At 51.2% G+C, this 27,610-nt stretch overlaps 1 protein-coding gene across 10 annotated transcripts in view; it reads left to right on the top strand.

Annotated features, from left to right (window-relative positions):
• Positions 1–27,610, top strand: part of PRKAG2 (protein kinase AMP-activated non-catalytic subunit gamma 2) — a 310,044-nt gene that overhangs the window by 69,181 nt on the left and 213,253 nt on the right. For 6 of the 10 annotated variants that reach the window (XM_069588745.1, XM_069588744.1, XM_069588746.1 and 3 more), the window contains exon 2: positions 26,777–26,848. The exons of 2 other annotated variants lie outside the window; for them this stretch is intronic. In XM_069588745.1, the coding sequence (XP_069444846.1) occupies positions 26,777–26,848 (72 nt within the window). Of the gene's footprint in view, positions 1–19,652; positions 19,967–26,776; positions 26,849–27,610 lie in introns of those variants that run through there. 2 more of the 10 variants (XM_069588748.1, XM_069588747.1) reach the window with 2 other exon arrangements.

Raw genomic sequence — 27,610 nt, 5'->3', positions numbered from 1 at the left:
AGCACTTTTCCTGTCTGTCTGTCTCCATCCCATTCAGATTTCTCCCTCTTATCTCCTAGGCCTTCAGGGTTTTCTGCTGAGATTTGTTGTTGTTGTTGTTGAGTTGCTGAGTTGTGTCTGGTCCATGAACTGCAGCACGCCAGGCTCCTTTATCCTCCACTGTCTCTCGGAGCTTGCTCAAATTCATGTGCATTGAGTCGATGATGTCATCCAACCATCTCATCCTCTGTCGTCCCCTTCCTCTCTTCCTCTCAATCTTTCCCAGCATCAGGGTCGTTTCCAGTGAATCGGGTCTTCCCATCAGATGGCCAAAGTGTTGGCGCTTCATTATCAGTCCTTCCAATGAATATTCAGGGTTGATTTCCTTTAGGATTGACTGGTTTGATCTCCTTGCAGTTCAAGGAATTCTCAAAAGTCTTCTCCAACACCACAATTCGAATGCATCAATTCTTTATGCTCAGCCTTCTTTATGGTCCAGCTCTCACATCCATAGGTGACTCCTGAAAAACCTAGAGATTAGCTAAGCTGAGATTATTAGCTAATCCAATAACCTACCAACACAGAGAAGGGAGTAGTTAAGTGAGTTATCTCTCCTGGTTATTTAAATGCAACCTGGACCCAGATAGGGCTTCCCTGGTGGCTCAGACAGTAAAGCGTCTGTCTACAATGTGGGAGACCCGGGTTCAATCCCTGGGTTTGGAAGATCCTCTGGACAAGGAAATGGCAATCCACTCCAGTACTAGTGCCTGGAAAATCCCATGGATAGAGGAGCCTGGTAGGCTACAGTCCATGGGGTCGCAAAGAGTCGGACACGACTGAGCGATTTCACTTTCACTTTCATTGGACCCAGATAAGGGTCAGTTTTCTCTAATTTCACTGTTTGAGATCCGCAGTTAGGATCCAGCTGAGGCATAGCCAGCAGCTCAGGCAGGACCCTGGATTAAGCAGAGTCCCCAGGCATTTAGAATTAGTGAAAAATACTCTGGGTTTTTGTTTGTTTGTTTTCTGGCACTTTCACAATGATCTCCTTATCTTTCTCTCTGAGTGAAATTAGGGAAAACTGATCTTTGAAGCACCTGTTTAGGTTTGGGACGTCTCATGCTTGGGGATTTACCCTTGGGAGAAATGGGCTCTTGGTGTCCAAGGGCTCTTTCCCCCTGGCTTTGTTTGCAGCTGCTGTGTGTTTGAGCTGGGTTCTGGAAGGTGGAACGCTGGCCTTTCAGGTCCCAGGTAAGGGAAGAAGGGACAGCCGCACCCTCTCTGATTTGTGTAACCAGGTCTGATTTGTGTAACCAGGTCTGATTTGTGTAACCAGGTGCTTTGGCATCAGGGGGGCCATTGCAATCGGAGACTTTCTGCTGGAAATAATGTAACTGGTCTGTGACACAGAGCACAGTGCTTCCTGGAAACTCTACTGCCACCGCTTGGAAACGCATATTCCGTATTCCAGGCTTGGCAACGTGGACACCTTACCTAGGATCTGTTGATTGCTTGTCTTGCTTTTTCTCCCCTGTGGTATAGGCATGGCTGGTGGTTGACTGGTCACTTTTTGACCGGCTTTCATGATCTGTGGTTTACACACAGTGAAATTCGCCAACTTTAAGTATACAACCAGGTTGGGGGGAGGGGGGGTCAGTATGCAGTCACATGACTACCGGCACAATTGTGCTACAGGACATTTCCATCAACCCTCAAAGGTCCTTCGGGTCCCTCTGTAACCTGCCCCCTCCCACCCCCACCTTGAGACTGAGGGTGGTTCTGTGTCTTCCCCACAAATGCCTTACCTGTGTTTCAGAGCCACCCCCGACACACAGGGGCTACTTAATGGATCTAAATGGATAAACACATCAGTGGCTCTAACATATATTTAATACCCTCCCCTGAGACTCCTTCTGGTTCCTCCGCTTCACCCTCAGTTCTGAAAGACGGTCTAACAGGCTTTTGTTAATAAATAATTTCTGCATTTAGTCATTCCTGATCTCAGCCTTCTGATCAGCATTAGATAATCAGTGCTCCCAGAGCTGCTGAAATTCCAGCTAAAGGCAGAGACACGCTGTTCTCGCGGCTTGTGCCGCAAGTGTGCGACTCCCTTCCCACTCTCCAGAAGACTGGATGGAGAAGCATGCGTGGCCGCTTTTTGTCAGCTCCCATCCTAGACCGGAAGTCACCGACCTACCTCACCCCCCACCTTCCTGGGTCTGGGGATTTTTTGGTCGTAAAGAGGAAGCTAGCACTTGAGCAATTTAGAGGCATACCCAGAGAGCATCCCCAAAGACTGCTTCAGTTTACAGGGACTTTCAGTTTCCCTAATTCGTCGCCAAGGGGCCAGAGCCCCTTCATCGTGCCTTGCTGAATTCTCCTTTGTCCTGTAAGTTCAGGATGGATCTTGCTGTTGTAAGGGTGCCATCGAATCTGTCCTTTTCCCATAACCGAAGCTGTGAGAAAGATGATTCCATGGTCTACCCAGTGGGTTCAATGTTAAAAACATTTTGCCCCATTACCTATTATATTACCTATTCAGTTCAGTTCAGTCGCTCAGTCGTGTCCGACTCTTTGTGACCCCATGAATCGCAGCACGCCAGGCCTCCCTGTCCATCACCAACTCCCGGAGTCAACTCAGACTCGCATTCATCGAGTCAGTGATGCCATCCAGCCATCTCATCCTCTGTTGTCCCCTTCTCCTCCTGCCCCCAATCCCTCTCAGCATCAGAGTCTTTTCCAATGAGTCAACTCTTCGCATGAGGTGGCCAAAGTACTGGAGTTTCAGCTTTAACATCATTGCTTCCAAAGAAATTCCAGAGCTGATCTCCTTCAGAATGGACTGGTTGGATCTCTTTGCAGTCCAAGGGACTCTCAAGAGTCTTCTCCAACATCACAGTTCAAAAGCATCAGTTCTTCAGCCCTCAGCCTTCATCACAGTCCAACTCTCTTATATGGGTAACATTACCTATTATATGGGTAAATATAATAGCATTTACCCATAAAATCAGTCATTCATTTTAGAGTAATAGCTAACAGTTTCCAAGCGATTGTCATGCATCATTATAATCTTTTTATTGTTTTGTTGTTTAGTAGCTCAGTCATGTTGATTCTTTTGTGACTCCATGGACTGCACCCCACCAGGCTCCTCTGTCCATAGGATTTTCCAGGCAAGGATACTGGAGTGGGTTGCCATCTCTCCTCCTGGGGATCTTCCCAACCCAAGAACCAACCCCATGTCTCCTGCACTGGCAGGTGGATTCTTTACCACTGCACCACCTGAGAAGCCCCGTAATCAATTCTTTTCTATGTTAATCCAAATGTATTGTGTTTACCTATTTATGAGTTTGAGTAGGCTCCGGGAGTTGGTGATGGACAGGGAAGCCTGGCATGCTGCAGTCCATGGGGTCACAAAGAGTTAGACATGACCGAGCAACTGAACTGAACTGATTTATATGCTAACTCATAATCTCACAGGAACCCCTATGACTCCCATTTTAGGGATTAGAAAACTGAGAAATTAGCTGTCGCAAGATTACATAGTTTTCTGGTTATCTGTTGCTATTTCATAAACCGCCCTGATTCTTAAGGCTGTGGTCTGGGATCGCCCGGGTCCTGGGGCCACCTCATCAGCCCAGCAGTTCTCCTTTGGGGTTCCTCAAACATTTTCAATCCAGCGGCCCCTGGGGCAGAGTTCTCAAGGTTTCTTCACTGCCCCATCTGATGCCTGGGCCGGTTTCACGTCCCTTTCTCCACGTTGCCTCTCCACATGGCTAGTTCGAACTTCCCCAGAGCACAGTGGTCTCGGCGCAGTGGGGCTTATAACACAGCAGCTGGCTTCCCTCAGAGAAGAGTCCAGGGGATCCAGGGATAAACTTCTTATCACCTAACTCAGAAGCCTAACCAACCCAAGTTGTTCTTCTGTGCTTCCATGTTGCACCAGAAATTGTGTGTACTTAGTCACTCAGTCGTGTCTGACTCTTGGACCCCATAGACTGTGAGCTGCCAGGCTCCTCTGTCCATAGGATTCTGTAGGCAAGAATACTGGAGTGGGTAACCTATCCCTTCTCCAGCGGATCTTCCCAACCCAAGAATCAAACCGGGGTCTCCTGCATTTCGGGCAGATTCTTTACCAACTGAGCTATCAGGGAAGCCCCAAATAGAAGCAAATAGAATGGGTGCGAATGTAGGTTACTCAGACGCAACTTTTCACTGATCCAGCAAAAGGTCAGTGACCTGATAGCCTTGGCTGTTGGTGATGAGGCTGTGGGGCAAACAGATGCTGTCCTACATCCCAGTTAGGAGAGCGGAATGGTCCAGCCCTAAGGAGGCCTGTGATGGTTTCTGTCAGGAATCAGTGATGCAGTACCCTTTGAGCAGCGGTTATGTGAACCTAGAACCATGAAGAACGTACAGTTTTCCTTGCAGCAGCCTGTGATGTCGACAGGGCCTGGTGAAACTGGAGCGTCCCATGCAGACAGACACACCACAGATACCAGAAAACCCTGCCTGCTGACGTTGAAAGATCCCTAGACAGATACAGGGATGGACAGGATGTGGAGCAGAATATATAATATGCCAGGGAGCCCCTTGTATTAGAAAGGGGGACCAGGGAGCCCCTTGTTTTAGAAAGGGGACTAGGTCTTTGCACCTGCATGAAGAAACCCCGACTGGGTGTGCAGCTGAAAGTGGTCCCTGTGAATGCACGCAATGGATGGGGACAAGGGTGGAAGAGCCCAGCTTTTCAAGCCTGTATCACTTTGTTCTGACTCTTCAATCACTGTAATGAGTTTTTAAAATCTATACACAAAGAATCAGTTAGATGACATTGCTGTTGCCCTCAGAGTGCTCACAACCTTGACAGAGAGAAAGTTTGTACCAACAGATGGACAGTCGGTTTTTTTCTTTTTTTTTTTACACTTTTTTTTTTTTAAAATTTTAAAATCTTTAATTCTTACATGCGTTCCCAAACATGACCCCCCCTCCCACCTCCCTCCCCACAACATCTCTCTGGGTCATCCCCATGTACCAGCCCCAAGCATGCTGCACCCTACGTCAGACATGGACTGGCGATTCACTTCTTACATGATAGTATACATGTTAGAATTCCCATTCTCCCAAATCATCCCACCCTCTCCCTCTCCCTCTGAGACCAAAAGTCCGTTATACCCATCTGTGTCTTTTTTCCTGACTTGCATACAGGGTCGTCATTGCCATCTTCCTAAATTCCATATATATGTGTTAGTATACTGTATTGGTGTTTTTCTTTCTGGCTTACTTCACTCTGTATAATTGGCTCCAGTTTCATCCATCTCATCAGAACTGATTCAAATGAATTCTTTTTAACGGCTGAGTAATACTCCATTGTGTATATGTACCACAGCTTTCTTATCCATTCATCTGCTGATGGACATCTAGGTTGTTTCCATGTCCTGGCTATTATAAACAGTGCTGCGATGAACATTGGGGTACATGTGTCTCTTTCAATTCTGGTTTCCTCGGTGTGTATGCCCAGAAGTGGGATTGCTGGGTCATAAGGGAGTTCTATTTGCAATTTTTTAAGGAATCTCCACACTGTTCTCCATAGTGGCTGTACTAGTTTGCATTCCCACCAACAGTGTAGGAGGGTTCCCTTTTCTCCACACCCTCTCCAGCATTTATTGCTTGCAGATTTTTGGATCGCAGCCATTCTGACTGGTGTGAAGTGGTACCTCATTGTGGTTTTGATTTGCATTTCTCTAATAATGAGTGATGTTGAGCATCTTTTCATGTGTTTGTTAGCCATCCGTATGTCTTCTTTGGAGAAATGTCTATTTAGTTCTTTGGCCCATTTTTTGATTGGGTCGTTTATTTTTCTGGAGTTGAGCTGCATAAGTTGGTTGTATATTTTTGAGATTAGTTGTTTGTCAGTTGCTTCATTTGCTATTATTTTCTCCCATTCCGAAGGCTGTCTTTTCACCTTGCTTATATTTTCCTTTGTTGTGCAGAAGCTTTTAATTTTAATTAGATCCCATTTGTTTATTTTTGCTTTTATTTCCAGAATTCTGGGAGGTGGATCATAGAGGATCCTGCTGTGATTTATTTCTGAGAGTGTTTTGCCTATATTCTCCTCTAGGAGTTTTATAGTTTCTGATCTTACATTTAGATCTTTAATCCATTTTGAGTTTATTTTTGTGTACGGTGTTAGACAGTGATCTAGTTTCATTCTTTTACAAGTGGTTGACCAGTTTTCCCAGCACCACTTGTTAAAGAGATTGTCTTTACTCCATTGTATATTCTTGCCTCCTTTGTCAAAGATAAGGTGTCCATATGTGTGTGGATTTATCTCTGGGCTTTCTATTTTGTTCCATTGATCTATATGTCTGTCTTTGTGCCAGTACCATACTGTCTTGATGACTGTGGCTTTGTAGTAGAGCCTGAAGTCAGGCAAGTTGATTCCTCCCGTTCCATTCTTCTTTCTCAAGATTGCTTTGGCTATTCGAGGCTTTTTGTATTTCCATACAAATCTTGAAATTATTTGTTCTAGTTCTGTGAAAAATGTGGCTGGTAGCTTGACAGGGATTGCATTGAATTTGTAAATTGCTTTGGGTAGTATACTCATTTTCACTATATTGATTCTTCCGATCCATGAACATGGTTTTTTTACACTTTTTACCTTGGAGTATAGTTGTGTAATTTCAGGTGTACAACCAAGTGATTCAGTTGTCCAGATACACGTGTCTTTTCTTTTTCAAGTTTCTTTTCCCAGTTAGGTTGTTATGTGACATTGAGCCGAGTTCCCTGGGCAGTCCTTGTTGATTATCCATTTTAAGTATAGCAGTGTGTGCATGTCGGTTGAGTGGATTGATTTTATAACCTTTTCTTTTTTTTAAATAATTTTGTTTGTTTGCTTACGGCTGTGCTGGGTCTTCCTTGCTGCCGTGGGCATCCTCTAGTTGTGGTCGGCGGGGACTCTATCTGCTGCAGTCCTCTTGGTGCAGAGCACGGGCTCTGTGGCGTGTGGACTTCAGTAGCTGCAATTCCCGGGCTCTAGAGCGTAGACTCAGTAGCTGGGGCTCACGGGCTTAGCTGCTCTGTGGCATGTAGGATTTTCCTGACCAGGGATCAAACCTGTGTCTCTTGCAGTGACAGGCAGTTTCTCTACCCCTGAGCCACCAGGGAAGCCTGAGTGGGTGGATTTTAAATGCAGTGGGCTGAGAGGTCATTTCCAGCGGACTGGACGCCAAGGCCTTGTGAATCTATCAGACCGGCGTTCGTTCTAAAGGAGGAAGAGGCGATGACTGGGTAGAGAAGGCCGGATCAGCCCCAGCTGGACAGCCTGATGCGCCTCTCAAACCCCGGGGTGGAGGAGGCAGGCCAGCCTGCTGGGCCTGACGGTGGCTCCCTGAACTCCAGTGTGAGAACTGCTGGCTTACAGTTGTATTCCCATCGAAGTATTTGCAATTGCAAATTGTCACCCACCTCCTGTCATTCCTACAGGAGCAGCAGGGAGCCTGCAGTCTAGCTGAGGGTCTGCCCGGGGCTCTGCCAAGAGGCCCGTGGTCATCAGTCCCCGTCGGGACGGGAGCTGGAGCGGTCACTTCACCCCGCGTCCATGGCTCTGAGTCCTTCCTGAATGCCGGGGGCCAGGTGTGTGGCACACGCCCAGACTCGGGCCCCTGAGGCCGAGGGGATCTTGGGCAGCGAAGATAAACGAGGCGAGAGAAACCTGGAGAAGGAACTGCTAGCTGAGGTCAGGAAGCAGGAGGGCGGGAGGAAGGTGTGCAGACCCACGTCCCCTCTCCCAGGCCAAGCCGGCTGTGGGGTGCTGGCTTCCTGACTGCTATTTTTTAAAGATGATTTGTGTATAATAACCTTGAAGGGGTCGTGGGACTGGTTGGAGGTGGGGGAGGGAGAGAGGGGTCCCAGGCCATGAGCAGGCCGCAGAATAACCAGGAGGAAGCGGATGGAAGTCTGGGCGGTGGCCTCAGTGGCCTGGACACCAGGCGATGAACGTGACAGCTGCTTCCCCAGGCCGGAGGGGCCACAGAAGGTTTCAGCCAGCAAGGTGCCTGCTCAGGGCAGCTCCTTTCCCGAGGCCAGGCACGCCGCAGGAGAGGACCAGCCCACACGATCTTCCAACTGTGTCCTTTGAACCACAAAAGTGGGACTGCGTGGAAACCAAGAGGGGACCACACAGAGCCTCTGAAAGCCCCCCGGCTGCTCTGGGTACCACCCCCCCCCGCCACCGACCTGGGGGACTTCTCACTCTTTGTGGACCTGCCCAGGGATGGACCGATCAGTTTACAGTAGATCATTGGGAAGCATCAGCTCCCCATGGTCGTCCTGGAAGGTCAGAGTCTACTTACTTTGGGCCCAAAGACCTGGGATGTGAAGACCTTGTTTTGCAAGCAGAGGGAGGTGTCCACAAAAACTTGTAGGTACAAAAGGCAGAGATACATCCAGAGGCTTCCAGAACCAAGTGATGAAGAGTAAAAATGGAAGGGCTGGTGATGCCTGGAGACGCGCAATCCCAAGGGGTCCTCTGGCTTGAGGAACCTGACCCAGAATCTTCCTTGCCTCTCTCAGTGAGAAGTAAAGATCCCAAACCGTCTAGCGGGGACCAGGGGACAGCCAGATCCTGGCCCCCTGGGTGGCCTGGGGACACATTGCAACACACAAGGACACGCTGGGGCCAGGCCTCCCGAAGAGACCGTGGCTTCTAACCCAGTTCCTAGATGTGGGAAAGCAGGCCATTTTTACCCCCTCCCTTGTTGAAAAAGCAAAGCTGCAAACAACCCCTGTGTTTTGTACCTGACTCCCCGGCGTGGAGGCAGCTGATCTAGAAGTTTCTGCTGCTCTGGTGACTTTGGCCTCACACCCAGCATTTTCCTTCCCTCCCCTCCTTACATAACAAGCTCCCCCTCTTGAACAGAATGGGTTTGTTGGCAGCAGAAACAGAAACCCCAGCAAATCCCTTGTTTGGCTCCATTAGCACCGTGGTCTGAATCCTTGAGTCCCTGACCGGGAACCACTAGCTACTCAATGCCCACAGGGTCTCCAGCCCAGCCCTGGGATTTGTACCCCTCGCTCCCTGCTCCAGACATCCCGAGGCTGCCACCAGCTTCCATCTGGAGCCTGATGGCCAGAGCCCTCGCTCCAGGGTCCACGTGGCCGGCTTGGCCTGAGAGAGGGACGTGGGTATACACACCCTCCTCCCGCCCGCCTGCTTCCTGACCTCAGCTGGCAGTTCCTTCTGCAGGTTTCTCTCGCCTCTGTTTATCTTCTCTGCCCGAGATCCCTCGGGCTCAGGGCCCTGAGCCTGGGCGTGTGCCAGGTACCTGGCCCCCGGCATTCAGGAAGGACTCAGAGCTGTGGACGCGGGATGAAGTGACCACTCCAGCTCCCATCCCAACGTGGACCAATGACCACGGGCCTCGTGGCAGAGCCCCAGGCAGACCCTCAGCTAGACTGCAGGCTCCCTGCTATTCCTGCAGGAATGGCAGGAGGTGGGAGATCAAGGCCCAAGGTAGTGTGTGATGGGTTGGCAGGCAGAACTGAGGACATTTCTGCCTGTTTGCTGCCATTAACTTTTTTTTAATTAATAGACTTTTGGGGGGCAGTTTTAAAGTTACAGAACAATTGAGCGAGAAGTTCAGAGAGCTCTGTGTACCTCCTTCCCCTCCCTGCCAGCATCCCCTGTTATTAGTATTAGTGGTGCATTTGTTACAGTTGATGAGCCTTTGTTAATACACTATTATTAACTGAACTGGAGAAGGGGATGGTAACCCACTCCAATCTTGCCTGGAAAATCCCACAGACAGAGGATCCTGGGTGGCTATAGTCCGTGGGGTTGCAAAGAGTTGGACACGACTGAGCGCGTTAACTGAAAGGCATAGTTCACATTGGGCTCACTCTTGGTTTGTACATTTTATGAGTTTTGATGAATCTATAGTGACATGGGTTTCCCTGGAGGCTTAGCTGATAAAGAATCCGCCTGCAGTGCGGGAGACCTGGATTCCATCTCCGGGTTCGGGAGATCCTCTGGAGAAGGGAGCAGCTACCCACTCCAGGATTCTGGTCTGGAGAATCCCATGGACTGTATAGTACATGGGGTAGCAAAGAGTCGGACACGACTGAGCGGCTTGCACTTTCAGGGTTCAGGTGCGAACACGTCCTATCTCAGAGGAAGAAACTGAGGCCAGCGGTGGGAAGTGCCTTTCCAATCAGCACAGCTGGTTGGAACCGAAATCTCTACCCGGGCCTTCCTCAGAGAGGGCGTGGGCTCAGTTCCGCTGCCTTTTTTTTTTTTTTTTTTTTAACAACAGGAGCTCAATTAGCAAAAAGGACCAACAACACATTTTACGAAAGAGCTGGCTCCTGGGCCATTCTGACTGTCCTCATTGACCTGCCGTGTGTCGGGACTTCCTGGCCGTCCAGCAGCCCAGCCTCTGAGCTCCCCGAGTAGGGGCCCCAGGCTCGATCCCTGGCCGGGGAACTAGATCCCACAGGCTGCCACTAGGAGTCTGTATGCTGCAACTGCAGACCCCACAGGCTGCAGTAAGGATCAAAACCCCTGAGTGCTGATGCTGAGAGCCGGTGCAGCCAAATAAATAAATAAGCACCCCCCAGAACCTGCCCGTTGGCCCAAGGTAGGGTCCTCGGGCTCTCTGTGGCCACTGGGCTCCATGTGTCCCCAGTGCCCACAGTTCCACCTGAGAACACTGGTTTCCCACATGGGGCAGCAGGGGGTGTGCCTGGCACGTGCTCAAGGGGGCCGTGGCAGGGCCTGCCCCGGAAGGAAGGTGAAATGGGAAGACATGCTCTGTGGGGCCCGCTGGTGTCCACATGCCTGCTGTACTAGGCTCTGATGCCCACACCTGGAGCCCTTCTCTGCAGAGCGCCCACCAGCCTTCCGTCGGAGGGAGGACGCCGAGGTTTTGGTGGTTCCTGAAAGTTCCAGGAACAGCTGCTCACCCCAATGGCCATGACCACAAGTGAGGAGGGAATCCCAGATAGTGGTAAATTCACACGAAGCCAATGGTGACAAAGGACAGCTTGGAACGGGAGCTTGGTTGCTGGATGCCCAGTTGCCCAGAGAGCTTAAGTTAGAGGAGGAAAGTGGAAAGTGAAAGTGTTACTGGTTCAGTCCTGTCTGGCTCTTTGTGACCCCGCCAGACCACTCTGTCCATGGGATTCCCCGTGGACAAGGCAAGAACACTGGAGTGGGTGGCCATTCCCTTCTCCAGAGGATCTTCCTGACCCAGGGATCAAACCCGGGTCTCCTGCATTGCAGGCGGATTCTTTACCACCTGAGCCACCTGGAAAGTCGAATCAGAGAATCGACCTGTGTAATAATTATAACTGACACTTACCGTGTGTGCAGAACAGCCACGCCCGTGCCGGGGGCTCTGTCTGCACGGGGACTCTGCGGGACAGCTGGTACCGTTTTATGTGATGGGAACATACGCTGGAAGGTGAAAGTTCAGCTGGAGAGCATGGTGTGATAGAGAACTCGGTTCAAAGTTGCGTGACCAGGAGGTGGTTCTGGCTGGGTCGTGACTCTACCACATGGCTTTGAGTAACCCACTCAGTGCTCCCTGGACACCTGTTTCCCCACCTGTAGTGGAAGGGGCCTGATGGGGAAGATTTCTGACCTTGTCCAACAGCAGCGTCCTATGACTGCATTATTTTCTTGCTTTAGTTTTTTTTTTTTTTTTTTTAAGTAGCTTTAGACCCTCAGCAGGCCTGGGTCAGGAGGGCACAGGTGCTGACGGATACCACTCTGGAAGGGCTTGGTGGGTGGTTGCCCCCGGGGCTGTAACTGCTGTTCTGGGTCCGGGGTAGCCCGAGGGTGCTGGGGTTGGCAGGACCCACGGTGGGTCAGAGCAGCAGTGCCCGCTGCTCAGGGCACCAGGGTAGGGATGGATGGGGCTGGATGAAAGGGGAGGTAGGGAGGTGCCTGCCGCCCATGCCCATCGCCAGATGTAGTTCTCTGTCTCTGTGCTTTGTGCATATTTCTGGGCACAAAGTACAGAGAGAGGCCAGGGGGCTTCAGCCAGGACAGAGGGGACCAGATGGTGCCACCTTTGTGCACGCTCATGATTTCTAGAAGGACAGGGCTCGGCCACTCTCTGAACTCTGCCCACGCTGCTTCAGAGCTCATGCAGCACCCAGCCGTTCAGACACTTTTGGTCCAGAGTTCGGTAAGACGTGTTCACATGTGCCTTTGTATGAAGAATTGAAGCAAAAATTTTAACAATAAATGCACTCTTTGTTTTGTTCTGGTTTATGTTTTGGCGGTCGTATAATCCACTAAATTGATGTCATGATCCACTGATGGGTTGGGACTATTTGTTAGAAAACTGGCTAAATGCTTCTGGAGTGGTCAGTTCAGCTCTGGCTGGAGGTGAGAGTGAACAAATAAAAGCTCCCTGCTTGTTATGCTTACTTAGTACGCAAGGATGCTTACTTGCGGTTTTTCTCTCTCTTTTTTGAGTCTCTGGTGTTTGCTGCTTCCTGCGAACTCCTTGTGCTTTTCAGTGCATAGCATGGCGTCATGTGCAGGTGGGGAGACACAGATAGGAGTGGAAGAACCCTTGGGCACCTGTAGAAATGATCAGAAAGAATCTTTTGATAAACGGTATTTTTATAAATACAGACGTTGGATGTTCTCAAGATTCTGAGCTTAAAAACTGCGTGGACTTTGGCTCCTGGGCCAAGCCCCGGAGCCACACTGGGTAGGTGGCTGAGAGCAGAAGTTAGGTCTCTAAACCCTGACTCTTGTGTAAGAGCCCCCTGCATGGGGGAGGATGTGTTTCAGAGCCACCAGCAGCGCTGTGACCTTATAAACACATTCCCTGAGTGCACAGTTATTCTCATCCAAATTTTCCATCTTGGGCTTCCCTGGTGACTCAGCTGGTAAAGAATCCTCCTGCAATGCGGGAGACCTGGGTTCGATCCTGGGTTGGGAAAATCCCCTGGAGAAGGGAAAGGCTACCCACTCCAGTACTCTGGCCTGGAGAATTCCATGGACTGTCTAGTCCATGGGGTCGCAAAGAGTCGGACATGACTGAGTGACTTAAAGAAAAAAAAAGGTTGGTCTTGAAGCACAGACCAAAGCTGGGTGATTTTTCTCCCCTACGGTGCCCACGCTGCCCATGCGGTGCAGGCAGGTGGATGGGAACACGGCCGTCAGGGACACAGACCCAGAAGCATCTCCCCTTTCCCTCATGGTTGCTATTTTCCTTCCTGGAGAAGACTTAAGTTGTGGGGGGCCTGATGACCCGAGTCACTCAGTTGGCCTTGCAGGGGGTGGCACCCACAGAGGGTTCAACGTTCAAGGCTACCACAGTCTCGGTTGATGATTTGGCATTTTATTTGTGTGTAAAGAAACCCTCCCCAGAAACCCAGCACCAGCCTTTGCAGATCCTGTCTTAAGGTTTGTCCTAGTAAAATCATGGAAATTAGAGTTGAAAACAGCCCTTGAAATTACAGGCCATCTGTCCTCTGAGAGGAGGATTCCCAGCTGGCTCAGTGGTAAAGAACCCGCCTGCCAGTGCAGGAGACACAGGAGATACAGCTGCCATCCCTGGGTTGGGAAGATCCCCTGGAGCAGGGAATGGCAACCCACTCCAGTATTCTTGCCTGGAGAATCCCATGGACAGAGGAGCCTGGCGGGATCTAGTCCATGGGGTCGCAAAGAGTCGGACACAGCTGAAGTGACTTAGCACACACACAGTGACCCTGATGCTGGGAACGATTGAGGGCAGGAGGAGAAGGGGACGACAGAGGATGAGATGGTTGGATGGCATCACCGACTCAGTGGACATGAGTTTGAGCAAGCTCTGGGAGCTAGTGAAGGACAGAGGAGCCTGGCGTGCTGCAGTCCATGGGGCTGCAAAGTCGGACACAACTTAGTGGCTGCGTGACAACAGTAGTGTGTATCTCTTAATCCTAAATTCCTAATTTATCCCTCCTCCGCTTTCTCCTTTGGGAACCGTAGGTTTGTTTTCTATGCCTGTGAATCTGCTTTGTAAATAAATTCGTTTGTATCATTGTTTTGATTCCACATGTAAGTGGATATCACACGATATTTGCCTTTGAGTTACTCCCCTTAGTACAATAACCTCTAAGTCCATCTGTGTAGCTGCAAATGGCATTATTTCATTGTATGTATATGCGCCACGTCTTTATCCGCTCATCTGTCGATGGACATTTAGATTGCTTCTGTGTCTTGACAGCTGTGAACAGTGCTGCAATGAACATTGGGGTGCATGTATCTGTTTTGTCTTATCTAGATATGTATCCAGGAGTGGAATTGTTGGATTATATGGTAATTCTATTTTTAGTTTTTTAAGGACCCTCCAGAAGGCAATGGCACCCCACTCCAGCACTCTTGCCTGGAAAATCCCAAGGATGGGGGAGCCTGGTAGGCTGTAGTCCATGGGGTCGCTAAGAGTTGGACACGACTGAGCGACTTCACTTTCACTTTTCACTTTCTTGCATTGGAGAAGGAAATGGCAACCCACTCCAGTGTTCTTGCCTGGAGAATCCCAGGGATGGCGGAGCCTGGTGGGCTGCCGTCTATGGGGTTGCACAGAGTCGACTGAAGCGACTTACCAGCAGCAGCAGCAGTGTTTTCCAGGGCTTCCCTGATAGCTCAGTGGTAAAGAATCTACCTGCAATGAGGGAGACCCCAGTTCGATTCCTGGGTTGGGAAGATCTGCTGGAGAAGGGATAGGCTACGCACTCCAGTGTTCTTGGGCTTCCCTGGTGGCTCAGCTGGTAAAGAATCCGCCTGCAATGTAGGAGACCTGGGTTCAATCCCTGGGTTGGGAAGATCCCCTGGAGAAGGGAAAGGCTACCCACTCCAGTGTTCTGGCCTGGCGAATTCCATGGACTGTGTAGTCCATGGGGTCGCAGAGTTGGACATGACTGAATGACTTTCACCAGTGTTTTCCATAGTGGCTGCACCAGCAATATCGGAGGGTTCCCTTCTCTCCACACCCTCTCCAGCGGTTATTTGTAGCCTTTTTGCTGATGACCATTCTGACCAGCATGAGGTGGTACATCACTGTAGTTTCAGGACCCTCTGTGGCATCATCCGATCTGGTCTTCACAGCACTACCCAGTGATACAGAAGGTCCTGCAGCCTCATTTTACTGATTGAAAAATGAAGGCCCTTGGAGGCTAAAATGATCGCTACACACCAGAAGTTACGGGTAAACTGAAGGGAGAGTGGGGGACTCTTGACCGCTCATCTAGGGCTTCTGAAGCTCCTTGGTGTGGAGAAGAGAGTTTGCTGTCTGCTGCTGCTGTGGAGCTGGAGACAGCGGGGGGCAGGGGTGGGGGTAACTCCCTTGAAGTTGCGGGTCAGGCGGCAGATTTCTGCCTTTCTCATGTCTCCAGGCTTCTTTCTTGGGAGGAAGGCCACTGCTGCTGCCGCTAAGTCGCTTCAATCATGTCCGACTCTTTGTAACCCCATGGACTGTATCCCGCCAGGTTCCTCTGTCCATGGGATTCTCCAGGCAAGAATACTGGAGTGGGTTGCCATTTCTTCCTCCTCCGGGATCTTCCCCACCCAGAGATCGAACCCGTGTCTCCTGCGGCTCCTGCATTGCAGGCAGATTCTTTACCAACAAGCCACCAGGAAGCCCTGCCCGCCGTGGGGCCAAAACACGCTCCCTTCCCTCGGCAGGCGTCATGTGGACACAAAGACCCAGGGCAGGGGGGAAGGCCTCAGGCAGCTGCATGAGTCTGTGGGGACCACAGGTGAGGGGAGGAAGGAGAGTGTCTGCAGGAGGGAAAGATCGTGGCTTTCTGTTCTCTTTCACATCAGGAGGTCTCTCAGACTGCAGTCAGAAGCCTTGATATCCTCTGTGGAAAATAAAGAGTTCTGGAGCTTCTCCCAGAGTCAGGTTTAGGCTTTCCCCCTCCTTTGACCTCTGATCTGCCCTTGTTAGGGATGGGGTTAGGGTTAGATGCTGAAGCTGAAACTCCAATACTTTGGCCATTTGATGCAAAGAACCGACTCATTGGAAAAGACCCTGATGCTGCGAAAGATTGAAGGCAGGAGGAGAAGGGGACGACAGAGGATGAGATGGTTGGATGGCATCACCGATCTGACAGACATGAGTTTGAGCCAGCTCCGGGAGCTGGAGATGGACAGGGAAGCCTGGAGTGCTGCAGTCCATGGGGTCGCAAAGAGTGGGACATGACTGAGTGACTGAACTGAACTGCCCTTGTTGCCAAGTTCCGGCGTTTTGGGGTTTGTTCCTTGTTTTCCGATAGTTATGTGACTGTTCCCAGAGGCTGCGTGACCCTGGCTCTGGTCACCACCCCTGTATTAGCACCAAGAGATGCCCGTTTGGTGGACCGAGGGATGGAGCAAAGTTAGTCCTTATGGAGACGCCTCCCTGGAGCCTCCCACCTGAGGGGCTCACCAAGGCCTTCATCACAGCCCCGACAGCTCGGGTGCAGATGAGGCTGGTGGTGTGAGCACTGCCTCTGTGTGGGTGACACGGGGTTGGGGGGACAGGCTGGGTAGGGGGCGGGGTACCCGTGGTCCTTGGGATGCCACTCAAGCTTTCCAGAGTTATGCTGCACGTCCGCTGGGATGCCCCTGACGTCGGCACTAATGACCCTGATGCTAAAGATTGAGCAACCTGAGAAATGACTGGAGAAAGTAGAGGGCTAGTGCTCAGGAAGCAGATAGAGTTAGAGCCCACGTAAGGTTAGCAGCCAGAGCCTGGCGTGGAGGGGGGTTTGCAGGAGAATGAGAGTGATGGAGGCATCCTACTCTTTGCGGCCCCATGGACTGCAGCCAGCCAGGCTCCTCTGTCCATGGGATTCTCTAGGTCAGAATACTGGAGTGGGTAGCCATTCCCTTCTCCAGGGGATCTTCCCGACCCGGGCTTGAATCCGGGTCTCCTGCATTGCAGGCAGACTCTTGACTGCTGAGCTACCAGGCAGTAGGTCCATGTATATATATGGCTGAGTCCCTTTGCTGTCCTCCTGAAATGATCACAACATTGTTAATTGGCTATACGCCAATATAAAATAAAAAGTTCTAAAAAAGATCAAAGCCAGAAATGCATCTGGATTGTAACCCATTCAGCTATGAAGCATCACTGGGGAAGCAAGGGGCACCCCCTCAGTACCCACCCCACACACCAAGTCAGCTATGAAGCATCACTGGGGAAGCAAGGGGCACCCCCTCAGTCCCCCCCACACACACCAAGCCAGCTATGAAGCATCACTGGGGAAGCAAGGGGCACCCCCTCAGTCCCCCCCACACACACCAAGTCAGCTATGAACCATCACTGGGGAAGCAAGGGGCACCCCCTCAATACGCCCCCCACACACACTGAGTCTGGGGACCTTGCCCTGAGCTGAGAGGGCAGTGGAGAATGTCTGGTAGTTTGAGAAAAGAAGAAAATTATCTTGACGACAAGTCCTGGAAGATGAGGAGCATTTTATTCTCAGTCTAGCAGTAGTCCCTTAAAACGCTTCTGATCCCGCCAGCTGTTTAGCTCAACAGATACGAGCAGAGCATGTCAGCGCTAACAGGCATCTTCTGAAATTATCTCGTTAAACCCTTCATTTGGGAGCTGGAAGACCGGGTTCAGGCGTGCCCAAGATCCCCAGATAGTAAACCACAGGACAGGGCTGGAGCCCCCGAGCTCCACCTCTGTGAACAGGTCGCGCTGTTACGTGCCTGAGGGGTGCGGGCTTGTCGAGCCCACACAGCACCCAGGACCCGCTGTCCGCCTGGGTAGCATCAGATGCCAGTGATGCGCTGTGGTTTCGGGTCTGCTCGGCAGGGAAGGAACATGGGACCGTCCTCCACGTGTGCCTTCCCCGGGAGAGGTCAAACCGCTGGAAACTGCATGGGAATGTTCGCTGATGACCCTGATGTTTCAGACCCCTGGTTGGCCCTCAGGTGCAGGCCGTGGCCCCTGACCTTGGTGGCCTTTCTGTTTGTCCTGTGTGTGCACTTTTATCGGGGCTCTTTCCGGGGGAGCCCAGCTGCAACAACAAAGGAGTTTTGTAAGACAAAGCGTCAGAAATGCTGAAAGGGCAGAACTGCATCTGATCGATAACCCGCCTGCTGTCAAGGCTCTGAGACATCAGATGGTTGTAAACAGTATGGAGAAGGTTGAGATAAGTGGCTGGCGGGGGTGGGCGAGCTGTAAATGAGACCCCAAACTATACAAAACGGGGTGATTGCATCTGGTGGCAGGACGCTTGATACTTTTCAGTCCTTGGCAACATCGGCATGAATTCCTTTTTAAAAATCTGCTATTGACGTACACTTGATTTACAGTGTTGTGTTAGGTGCATTGCTTTATTTTTTTTTTATACAAAATTTTTTATTATGACCTCTGTTCTGGACAAAGATTGTATAAATTCCCATTAGATTAAGACGTAGTAGACCTTGAAGAGGCAGTATCACACCCTGCCTTGGGAGTGAACCGTAAACTGTACCAAGTGTCCTCCATCCTTGCTCTTCCCCTGAGACCTCACTGTGCACGGAAGAGCCCGGTGTCTTTGTCACTGAAGGGCCCTGGGTACCTTCTGATACCCAGTTGTTTTTGTCATGGGAGCTGAGTCATCGCAAGGAGGTGGGAGGGTGTACTCGGTAGAGCTCTGAGCTGGGAGCTGGTGGACCTGGTTTATAGAGCCTGTTTGCTGTGGTGCACTTGTCTGCCTTGGGCAAATGGCTTCGCCTTTCTGACCCCTTAATATCTTCATCTGTAGACTGGCGTGAAACCACTTGCCTTTTCTACTTGTCTGGGATGCTCTGAAGACCATATGAGGCAAAGACTCAAAGTTTTTGAGGACATGAAAACAAATGAAAGTGTTAGTCGCTCAGTCGTGTCCAACTCTTTTCGACTGTATGGACTGTAGCCCGCCAGGCTCCTCTGTCCGTGGTATCTTCCAGGCAGGAATACTGGAGTGGGTTGCCATTTCCTCCTCCAGGAGATCTTCCTGACCCAGGGATCGAACCTGGGGACATACCAGTGGCAAATCAATGACAACCCTGCTGCTGAGATCTTTGACTTTCGCCTGAAATTCTGAAGAGGGGCAGAATTAATAAATAAGCTACTTTTCAGGTCAGCTCGCATCGTGGGAATTTTCTCAAACCTGCGGCTTTCCTCTTTTGTCCTGTGGCTTCCGTGACAGGTGACTTTATCAGCCCGAATCCTGAAAATGCACTTTTCCCAGGGACCCTGCTGGTCTTCTCCAGAGCACGTGGTCAGGGTCTGAAATACGTGTGCAGCCGGGGACCGTCTCCAAGAACAGAGCCGTCTCTTGGTAGCTCAGGGAAATGGCCACCCAGTGCCCAGGGAGGGTCTGAGCGCCTGCCAATGAGGAGAAGAAATTCAGAGATGGCCAGGGGTGGCTACAGCATTGAGACCCAGAGCTCCAGTAGGCGTTTAAACATTTAGAAGCCCCAGGCAAGCTCCCAGCACCTGGCCTTCTGGAACTTCATCTGAGCTAAGCGACCAGGTCCCACTCACGCACCGGCCAGCAGGCTTGTGGTCACAGCTGCAGATTTTCCCACACCAGTCTCTGAGGCGTACCCTGTTTCCTGGTAAGCTGGGGGAGGTGAGATTAGAATCGTGGAATGTGGGGTGAGGGAGCCTTCCAGCAAAGCCCGCCACGGGTGCCAAGAGGCTTAGCTACGGGGATGCTTGACCGAGCGAAACACCCTGCGCGCTGCCACGGTCGCTCTGAGAGCCTCTCCTGGGCTCACTCTGGGGCAGGACGGGTGATGCCCAGCCCGGGGTGGGGATGATACCCCGTCCCGGCCTCAGCTGTCTCAAGACCGTCTTGTCCCAAGTCACTCCACCGCCGGGGCCTCGGTCACTGGCACGTGACAGTTCCCTGAGGAATAGATGGGCATGTGCCCGCCGGGCGTCTGGGGACAGCCGGGCTGAACGAATGTCCCAGAGTGATGATTATTGGAAACCGCAGAGGAATGTACTCATTAAAGGGGGAGGTAAGCGCCCACACCTGGGAGGAAGAGCCTCCCCTGTGAGCTGTGACCACAAGGCCCACCAGCCGGCTGGCCCCTTGGCACAGGCCAGGCAAGCCCCCACGCGTGTTGCCCAGGCAGGGGTCCTCCGTCCGGGAGCTGATTCAAAGACGCCTGCCCACCTGCTGCACAGGGCAAACACAGGGCACGGAATCGCAAGGTGAAGACTCAGCCCTGGCCCTGGACTGGGCCTCAGTCCGGTGAGACACAGACTGATAGATGGTCGTAGTACAGTGCCGTAAGTCCTGTTGTGAGGTCTGGGGGACAGATAAGAGGAATGGATTCTCCCTGAGGGTGGGTCCTGGCCAGGCCAGAGATGGCGGCTGCATCGGGCTTTGCAGGCTAGTAGGAGTTCACCCTGTGAAAACCAGGATCAGGGCTGGGGTCTGAGGGTGGGTGGCCAGGAGGAAAAGGCTTGGAGCTTCAGATGTGGTTGTCAGCTCCACGCTAGAGGCTGGCTGCAGGGGGCCAGGTGACACTGGGTCTGTTGTCTCAGGAAGGGGGTTGGCCATTGGTGAAGGGTGACCTTCAGCTGCCACCTTGGAGGAGTTGAAATGGCACTCCAAAGTGTCCATACATACACAGCCTGTTTAAAACACCATAAAGAGCCTGTCTGGGTGCCTGATGAAAAGAGGCAGGGTATAGAGTGCATCAGAAATCAGGCTGTGGAGGTTGGCAAGTCCCGCCAGGCCTGGATTAGAGGCTGTGGGGCCTGGCAAAGGCTCCTGATGGTGAATCACCCGTGGGAAGCCGGTAGCTCTTGCCTGGGCGGAATCACCGTGAAGTCTGCCCTGCACCGCAGACCAGTCGGACTCACCTATGCGGTGGGACCCAGGCTCCAAAGGTAACTCAATCAAGCAGCCCGCTTGAGACGCTGAAATGAACTACCCCAGAGAGGGCTGAGTCTGGAATCTGCCTACGTTATTAGAGACCGCCAGCATGTCACAGTGGACTTGCTGTGGGAGCTGTTGGCTTGGTCATAGTGGAGTGGAGGCCCTGAGGCTTTAGGGGAGGGGCCCGCATTATGAGGCCGCAGTTTTAGGAATCACTGTTCTAGCAGAGGTTTGCAGATGGCTTGAAACTAGCTAAGTTGAAAGATTTGTTGGAGAACAAATAGGAAACCCAAAGGAGGGCTGGGCAAAAGGAGGTGACGACCTGGACCCCTCAGCAGAGCCTGGGGAGGGTAGGAGGGGTTAAAAAAGCAAGGGTTCTGTGCTTAGTTGCTCAGTCATGTCCGACTCTTTGTGACCCCATGGACTGTAGCCCACCAGGCTCCTCTGTCCTTAGAGATTCTCCAGGTAAGACTACTGTAGTGGGTTGCCATGCCCTCCTCCAGGGGATCTTCCCAATCCGGGGATCAAACCCAGGTCTCCTGCATTGCAGGCAGATTCTTTACTGTCTGAGTCACCAGGGAAGCCCAAGAATACTAGAGTGGGTAGCCTATCCCTTCTCCAGGGGATCCTCCCAACCCAGGAATCAAACTGGGGTCTCTTGCATTGCAGGCAGATTCTTTACCAGCTGAGCTACCAGGGAAACCCCAAAAGCGAGGGTAGGTCACAGAAAACTACAGAACGTTGCTGAAAGAAATCAGAGGAGATGAATAAATGGAGAGACATCCCACATCCGTTAATTGGTAGACTTAATATTGTTAAGATGTCAGTATTACCCGAAGTCATCTACACATTCAATGTCATCCCTATCAGAATCCCTACTTCAGATATAGAAAAGCCATCCTTAAATTTATATGAACTCTCAAGGGACCCCAAGAAGCCAAACTATCTTGAGAAAAAGAAAGGAGCAGACTTAGAGGTCTCACATTTCTTGATATCAGAACCTACTACAAAGCTACAGTCATCAGAACAGTGTGGTACTGGCATAAAGACAGACTGATGGAATAGAATAGAGTCCAGAAAGAAACGCTGCCGTATGTATACAGCCATATGATTTTCAACAGGAGTGCCAAGGCCTTTGGCTTCCCGGGTGACACAGTGGTAAAGAATCCACCTGCCAATACAGGAGACACGAGAGATTTGCAGGTTGGATTCCTGGGTCAGGAAGATCCCCTGGAGGAGGAAGTGGCAGCCCACTCCAGTATCCTTCGCCTGGAAAATTCCATGGGCAGAGGAGCCTGGAAGGCTACAGTCCATGGGGTCAGAAAGAGTCAGACACAAGTGAGTAGCATGTGACCGCATGCACGCTAAGACCATCCACTGGAGAAAAAATAATCTTTTCGGTATATGGTGCTGGGAAAATTAGATATCGACATGCGAGATAAAGTTGGGCTTTTACCTTACACCATATACAAAAATTATGGTAGTTTCCCCTTATCCACCCCACTCCAGTACTCTTGCCTAGAAAATCCCATGGACGGAAGAGCCTGGTGGGCTGCAGTCCATGGGGTCACACAGAGTCGGACACGACTGAAGCGACTTAGCAGCAGCAGCAGCAGCAGCAGCAGCAGCCCCTTATCCACAGGGGCTATGTTCGAGACTGGCAGTGGGTACCTAAAACCACAGGTAGTGCTGAGCCCTGTGTGTACATGGTGCTGGGAAAATTAGATATCAACATGCGAGATAAAGTTGGGCTCTCACCTTACACCATATACAAAAATTATGGTAGTTTCCCCTTATCCACAGGGGCTGTGTTCCAAGACTGGCAGTGGCTGAGGTCGTGTTGAGCCCTGTGTGTACTCTGCTCTTCCTGTACATACATAGCTACGACAAAATTTAAAATGCAAAGGGGCACAGTAAGAGAATATCCAGACTGCCAGCATCACGCCTTTAGCACCTCAGGACCATTATTAAGTATAAGAAGCGTCGCTTGAACACAAGCTCCCACCAACAGTTGAGCTGATAACCAAGACGGCTACTGAGTGCTGGGTGGGCGAGTTGCGTGTGTGCAGTGAGGGTGTATGGCAGACAAAGGGGTGAGTCACGTCCCGGTCGGGATGGAGCAGGATGGTGCAAGGTTTCATCAGCTTACTCATAGTGGCATGAGATTCAAAATATGGGAATTGCTTATTTCTGGAATTTTCCAGTAAATGTTTCTAGACCCCTGCTGCTGCTGCTAAGTCGATTCGGTTGTGTCCGACTCTGTGCGACCCCATAGACTGCAGCCCACCAGGCTCCCCCATCCCTGGGATTCTCTAGGCAAGAACACTGGAGTGGGTTGCCATTTCCTTCTCCAGTGCATGAAAGTGAAAAGTCAAAGTGAAGTTGCTCAGTCATGCCTGACTCTTAGCGACCCCATGGACTGCAGCCCACCAGGCTCCTCCATCCATGGGATTTTCCAGGCAAGAGTACTGGAATGGGGTGCCATTGCCTTCTCCTTCTAGACCCCAGTTGACCTCAACTAACTGAAACCTTGGAAGGTGAAACTGCTGATATGGGGGGAGGAGCTTCTGTAACTCAGAGTGGATCAATGACTTAAATATAAGAGCTAAAGCTATAAAACTCTTAAAAAATGGAGAGAGAAATGGAAACCCACTCCAGGATTATTGCTGGGAAATTCCATAGACAGAGGTGCCTGGCAGGCTATAGTCCATAGGGTCGCAAAGAGTCGGACATGACTTAGCAACTAAATAAGACGATGCTAAAAATATTTTCAGGAGTAAAGGATATTTTCTTGCCTCCATTGTTGCTTTAAAAGTAACATTTTAAAAAGATGAAACTAGTATGCCCAAACATTGTAAATAAAAGACAAACTAAAATTTATTATATACCTAGGGCTTCTCTGGGAAACAAATATTATATCTTGGCTTCTAATTTAAGATTGTTCATTTTATCAAATATGATTTGACTTTGGTTGGCCTTTTATAGTTTACATAAAACAAAGTTGATTTTCCTCAGTTCTGTGATTTTGATATTTCCCGCATTGAGCAAATAAAAAAGTTTGAATTTATTAAAAAAAAAAAAAAACCTCTTAGGAAAGAACACAGAGGAAAAGCTTCCTCTATGACATTGGATTTGGTGATTTCTTGGACATGACACCAAAGTGAAAGTGTTAGTTGCTCAGCCGTATCCAACTCTTTGTGACCCCATGGACTGTCGTCCACCAGGCTCCTCTGTCCATGGAATTCTCCAGACAAGGATACTGGAGTGGATTGCCGTTTCCTCCTCCAGGGGATCTTCCTGACCCACGGATCAAACCCAGGTCATGACGCCCAAAGCCCAGGCAGCAAAGTGAAAATAGAAAAATTGTGCTACATCAGAATTAGAAACTTCTGTGCAACAAAGAACACAATCGACAGAGTGGACAGACACCGACGGAAGGAGAAGAAGTGCTCACAGATCATACACCTGATAAAAAGTTCATGTCTAGATGATGTAAGGAACGCCTATCAACTCCACCAGCCAGCAGCCTCGTTTAAAAATGGCCGAAGGACTTCTTGAATAGACATTTTTCCAGAGAAAATGCACAGATGGCCAAGTATGGGAAAGGATGCTCAACACCAATAATCATTGCTGCTGCTGCTAAGTCGCTTCAGTTGTGTCTGACTCTGTGCAACCCCGTAGACGGCAGCCCACCAGGCTCCCCCGTCCCTGGGATTCTCCAGGCAAGAGTACTGGAGTGGGTTGCCGTTTCCTTCTCCAATACATGAAAGTGAAAAGTGAAAGTGAAGTCATGCCCAACTCTTAGCAACCCCATGGACTGCAGCCCACCAGGCTCCCCCATCTCTGGGATTCTCCAGGCAAGAACACTGGAGTGGGTTGCCATTTCCTTCTCCAATGCATGAAAGTGAAAAGTGAAAGTGAAAGTGAAGTTGTTCAGTCGTGCCCAACTCTTAGCAACCCCATGGACTGCAGCCCACCAGGCTCCTCCGTCCGTGGGAGTTTCCAGGCAAGAGTACTGGAGTGGGGTGCCATTGGAAATGCAAATCAAATCCTCATTGAGATACCATCTCACACCCATTAGGATGGCTAAAACAGCAACAACTAAAACAAAGCAGAAAACAGCAAGTGTCCAGTGAGGATGTGGAGAAATTGGCACCCTCGTGCACTCTTGGTGGGGGTATAAAATGGTGAGGCTGCTATGGAAAAAGTACAGGGGTTCCTCAAGAGTATTAAAAATAGAATTACTGTATAGTCCAGCAATTCCACATCTGAGTCTATACCCAAAAGAACCGAAAGCAGGGTTGCAGAGATAGCTGTACACCTGCTGTATTAGTTTGCCAGGGCTGCTGTAACACAGAGTCACAGACCGGGTGGCGTAGATAGCAGAAATTTATTTTCTCACAGTTCTCGAGGCTTAGAAGTCCAAGGTTAAGGTTTCAGCAGGGTGAGTGACTTCTGAGACCTCTCTCATTGGGGCTCATAGATGGCCATTCCCTCCGTGTGTTCATATGGTCTTCTTTCTGGGTCTATCCTAATGGTCTCTTATTCTATGGACCCAATCATATTGGATTGAGGTCTTATGGAGGGCCCACCCGTGTAGCTTCATATTATCATAATTCAAAGACTCTATAAGTACAGTCACATTCTGGGGTATTGGGATGTTCAATCCATAGTACCTGTGTTCATAGCAGCATTAGTCACAGTAGCCAAAAGGTAGAACCAACCCACTTCAGTCACTCAGTCGTGTTCGACTCTTTGCGACCCCATGGACTACAGCACGCCAGGCTTCCCTGTCCATCACCAACTCCTGGAGCTTACTCAAACTCATGTCCATCAAGTCAGGGAAGCCATCCAACCATCTCATCCTCTGTCATCCCCTTCTCCTCCTGCCTTCAATCTTTCCTAGCATCAAGGTCTTTTCCAATTCCTTAATAAATGGCTAGATAACCAGAATGTGGTCTATCCATACAGTGGAACATTCAGTTCAGTTCAGTCACTCAGTCGTGTCCAACTCTTCCGACCCTATGGACTGTAGCCCGCCAGGCTCCTCCATCCATGGTATTTTCCAGGCAAGAATACTGGAGTGGTTTGCCATTTCCTTCTCCAGGGGATCTTCCCAGCCCAGGGATCCAACCCACATCTCCCGCATTGGCAGGTGAATTCTTTTCTACTGAGCCACGAGGGAAGCCCACATCTTATGTTACATGTATTTTACTGCAGTTAACAAGGACTAAAAAAAAAAAAAGAAGGTTCGGGATGCAAGCAGTTTCTCCTGGTAGAAGCCTGCCCAGGTGGGGTTTCTGCCTCAAGTGGAGGTGTCCACCAGGCAGGAGACAGGAGGAGGAGGAGACAGTGAGGGTCTCATCATTTCAGACACGATGAGTCTGTGCAGTCTACCACCCCCAACCCCCACCCCACCTCACCGCGCCCCACCCCGCCCCACCGCAAGGCCATCTCTCTGGGCCACGATGTCATCAGGTTTTTCTGAGTGCTTTGCCCTAGTGGCCAGCCCTCAACACACAGCTCTGTCCTCTTCCCAGGAGGACACACATCCTCGGGCCATGTTCGTGCCAGGAGATGGTGTCTGGCCCATCGGCCACTCCCCAGAGCACCCAGTGGGCTCTCCCTTCCCTCCCCAGCCTTCCTCCTTCACTCTCTCCCTCCTGCCCTGCAGTCCAGGTGCCTTCTTCCTGCTTCTTCCCTGGGGGGTCTAGAGGAAAGGTGGAGAGCAGGCGGGATCCCCGAGGGGGGCCCAGGGCGGGCATCTCCACTGCCTCCTTCCACCTTCTTGGCCGTCCGCTCCCTCCCTGGTGGCTGGCATTCAAGGAGGACTCAGCAAGGGGCTGGGGATACACTCGGAGACCCACGTGCAGCTCCAGACGTGGCCAGGTGGGCCCCCGAGGGTCCAGGTCACTGACCACGTGCCCTCTTTCCGTCCTAGGACCTGAGTTCCTTTGCCATGCCGCTCCTGGATGGAGACCTGGAGAGTTCAGAAAAGCCTCCGTCTCGTAAGGTAAGGCTCCCTTCCTCCCAGCTTCTCCCAGCTCACCAGAGGTGCCACTGAGGCCAGACTCGCTCAGCTCGAGCCCGAGACAGACTTCTCCTCCCTGTGCCCCTGGCTGCAGTTGAGCCCACCCTCGCCCTCCAGGCTGCACCCCTTTTTCTTCCCTCCCCTCGGGGCTCCTCCCTGATTCCTGGATGCCCCAAAGCGGGCAGAGGTGATGCTGAAGAGCTCGCGTTGAGCTCAGCTCCCTGAGTGCCTCAGATGCTCACAGGCAAAGAGAAGAGATTGAACATCAGGGAAAAGCGGGTCATGGAGCCTGGGTGTCTCTCCCGGATGAGACAGGAGTCCCTCCTCCCGCCCCGCCCCCTCCTTCCCTTCCCCCACTCCTGCCTCCAGCCCTCACGTCCTTGTCCTTCTCTCCCTTCCGTCCTCTTTCTGTCTTTTCTTTTCCTCTCATTCACCCGCCTTCTCCCCTCTCCCACGGGTCCGTTTTTCCTGCTCAAGGTTGGTGGAGGGCCGGCAGCCCGAGGCGTGCGTGTCCTGGGATGGGTGGAGTGGCCGTGGCAGGAATGGGGAGGTCGAGGCAGCCTGCGGTGGGGGTGAGTGCAGGGCGAAGGGCTGGGGGGAGGCCCAGCGGTCGTGCCCAGCGGGGAGTGCTGCAGGCCATGTCTTGAGAGCAGAGAGTGATAGACAGACTTTCCCCCAGTCCTCGGGCTGGCCTCACAGCTGGGCTGGGTCCAGTCTGGGTTGCCGGGTGCTCAGCCCAGTGTG

The sequence above is a fragment of the Ovis canadensis genome, chromosome 4, assembly GCF_042477335.2.
Source record: "Ovis canadensis isolate MfBH-ARS-UI-01 breed Bighorn chromosome 4, ARS-UI_OviCan_v2, whole genome shotgun sequence".
Classification (NCBI taxonomy): Eukaryota; Metazoa; Chordata; class Mammalia; order Artiodactyla; family Bovidae; genus Ovis; species Ovis canadensis.
The sequence above is the reverse complement of the archived record's forward strand: the minus strand, read 5'-3'. Positions and strand labels throughout refer to the sequence as shown.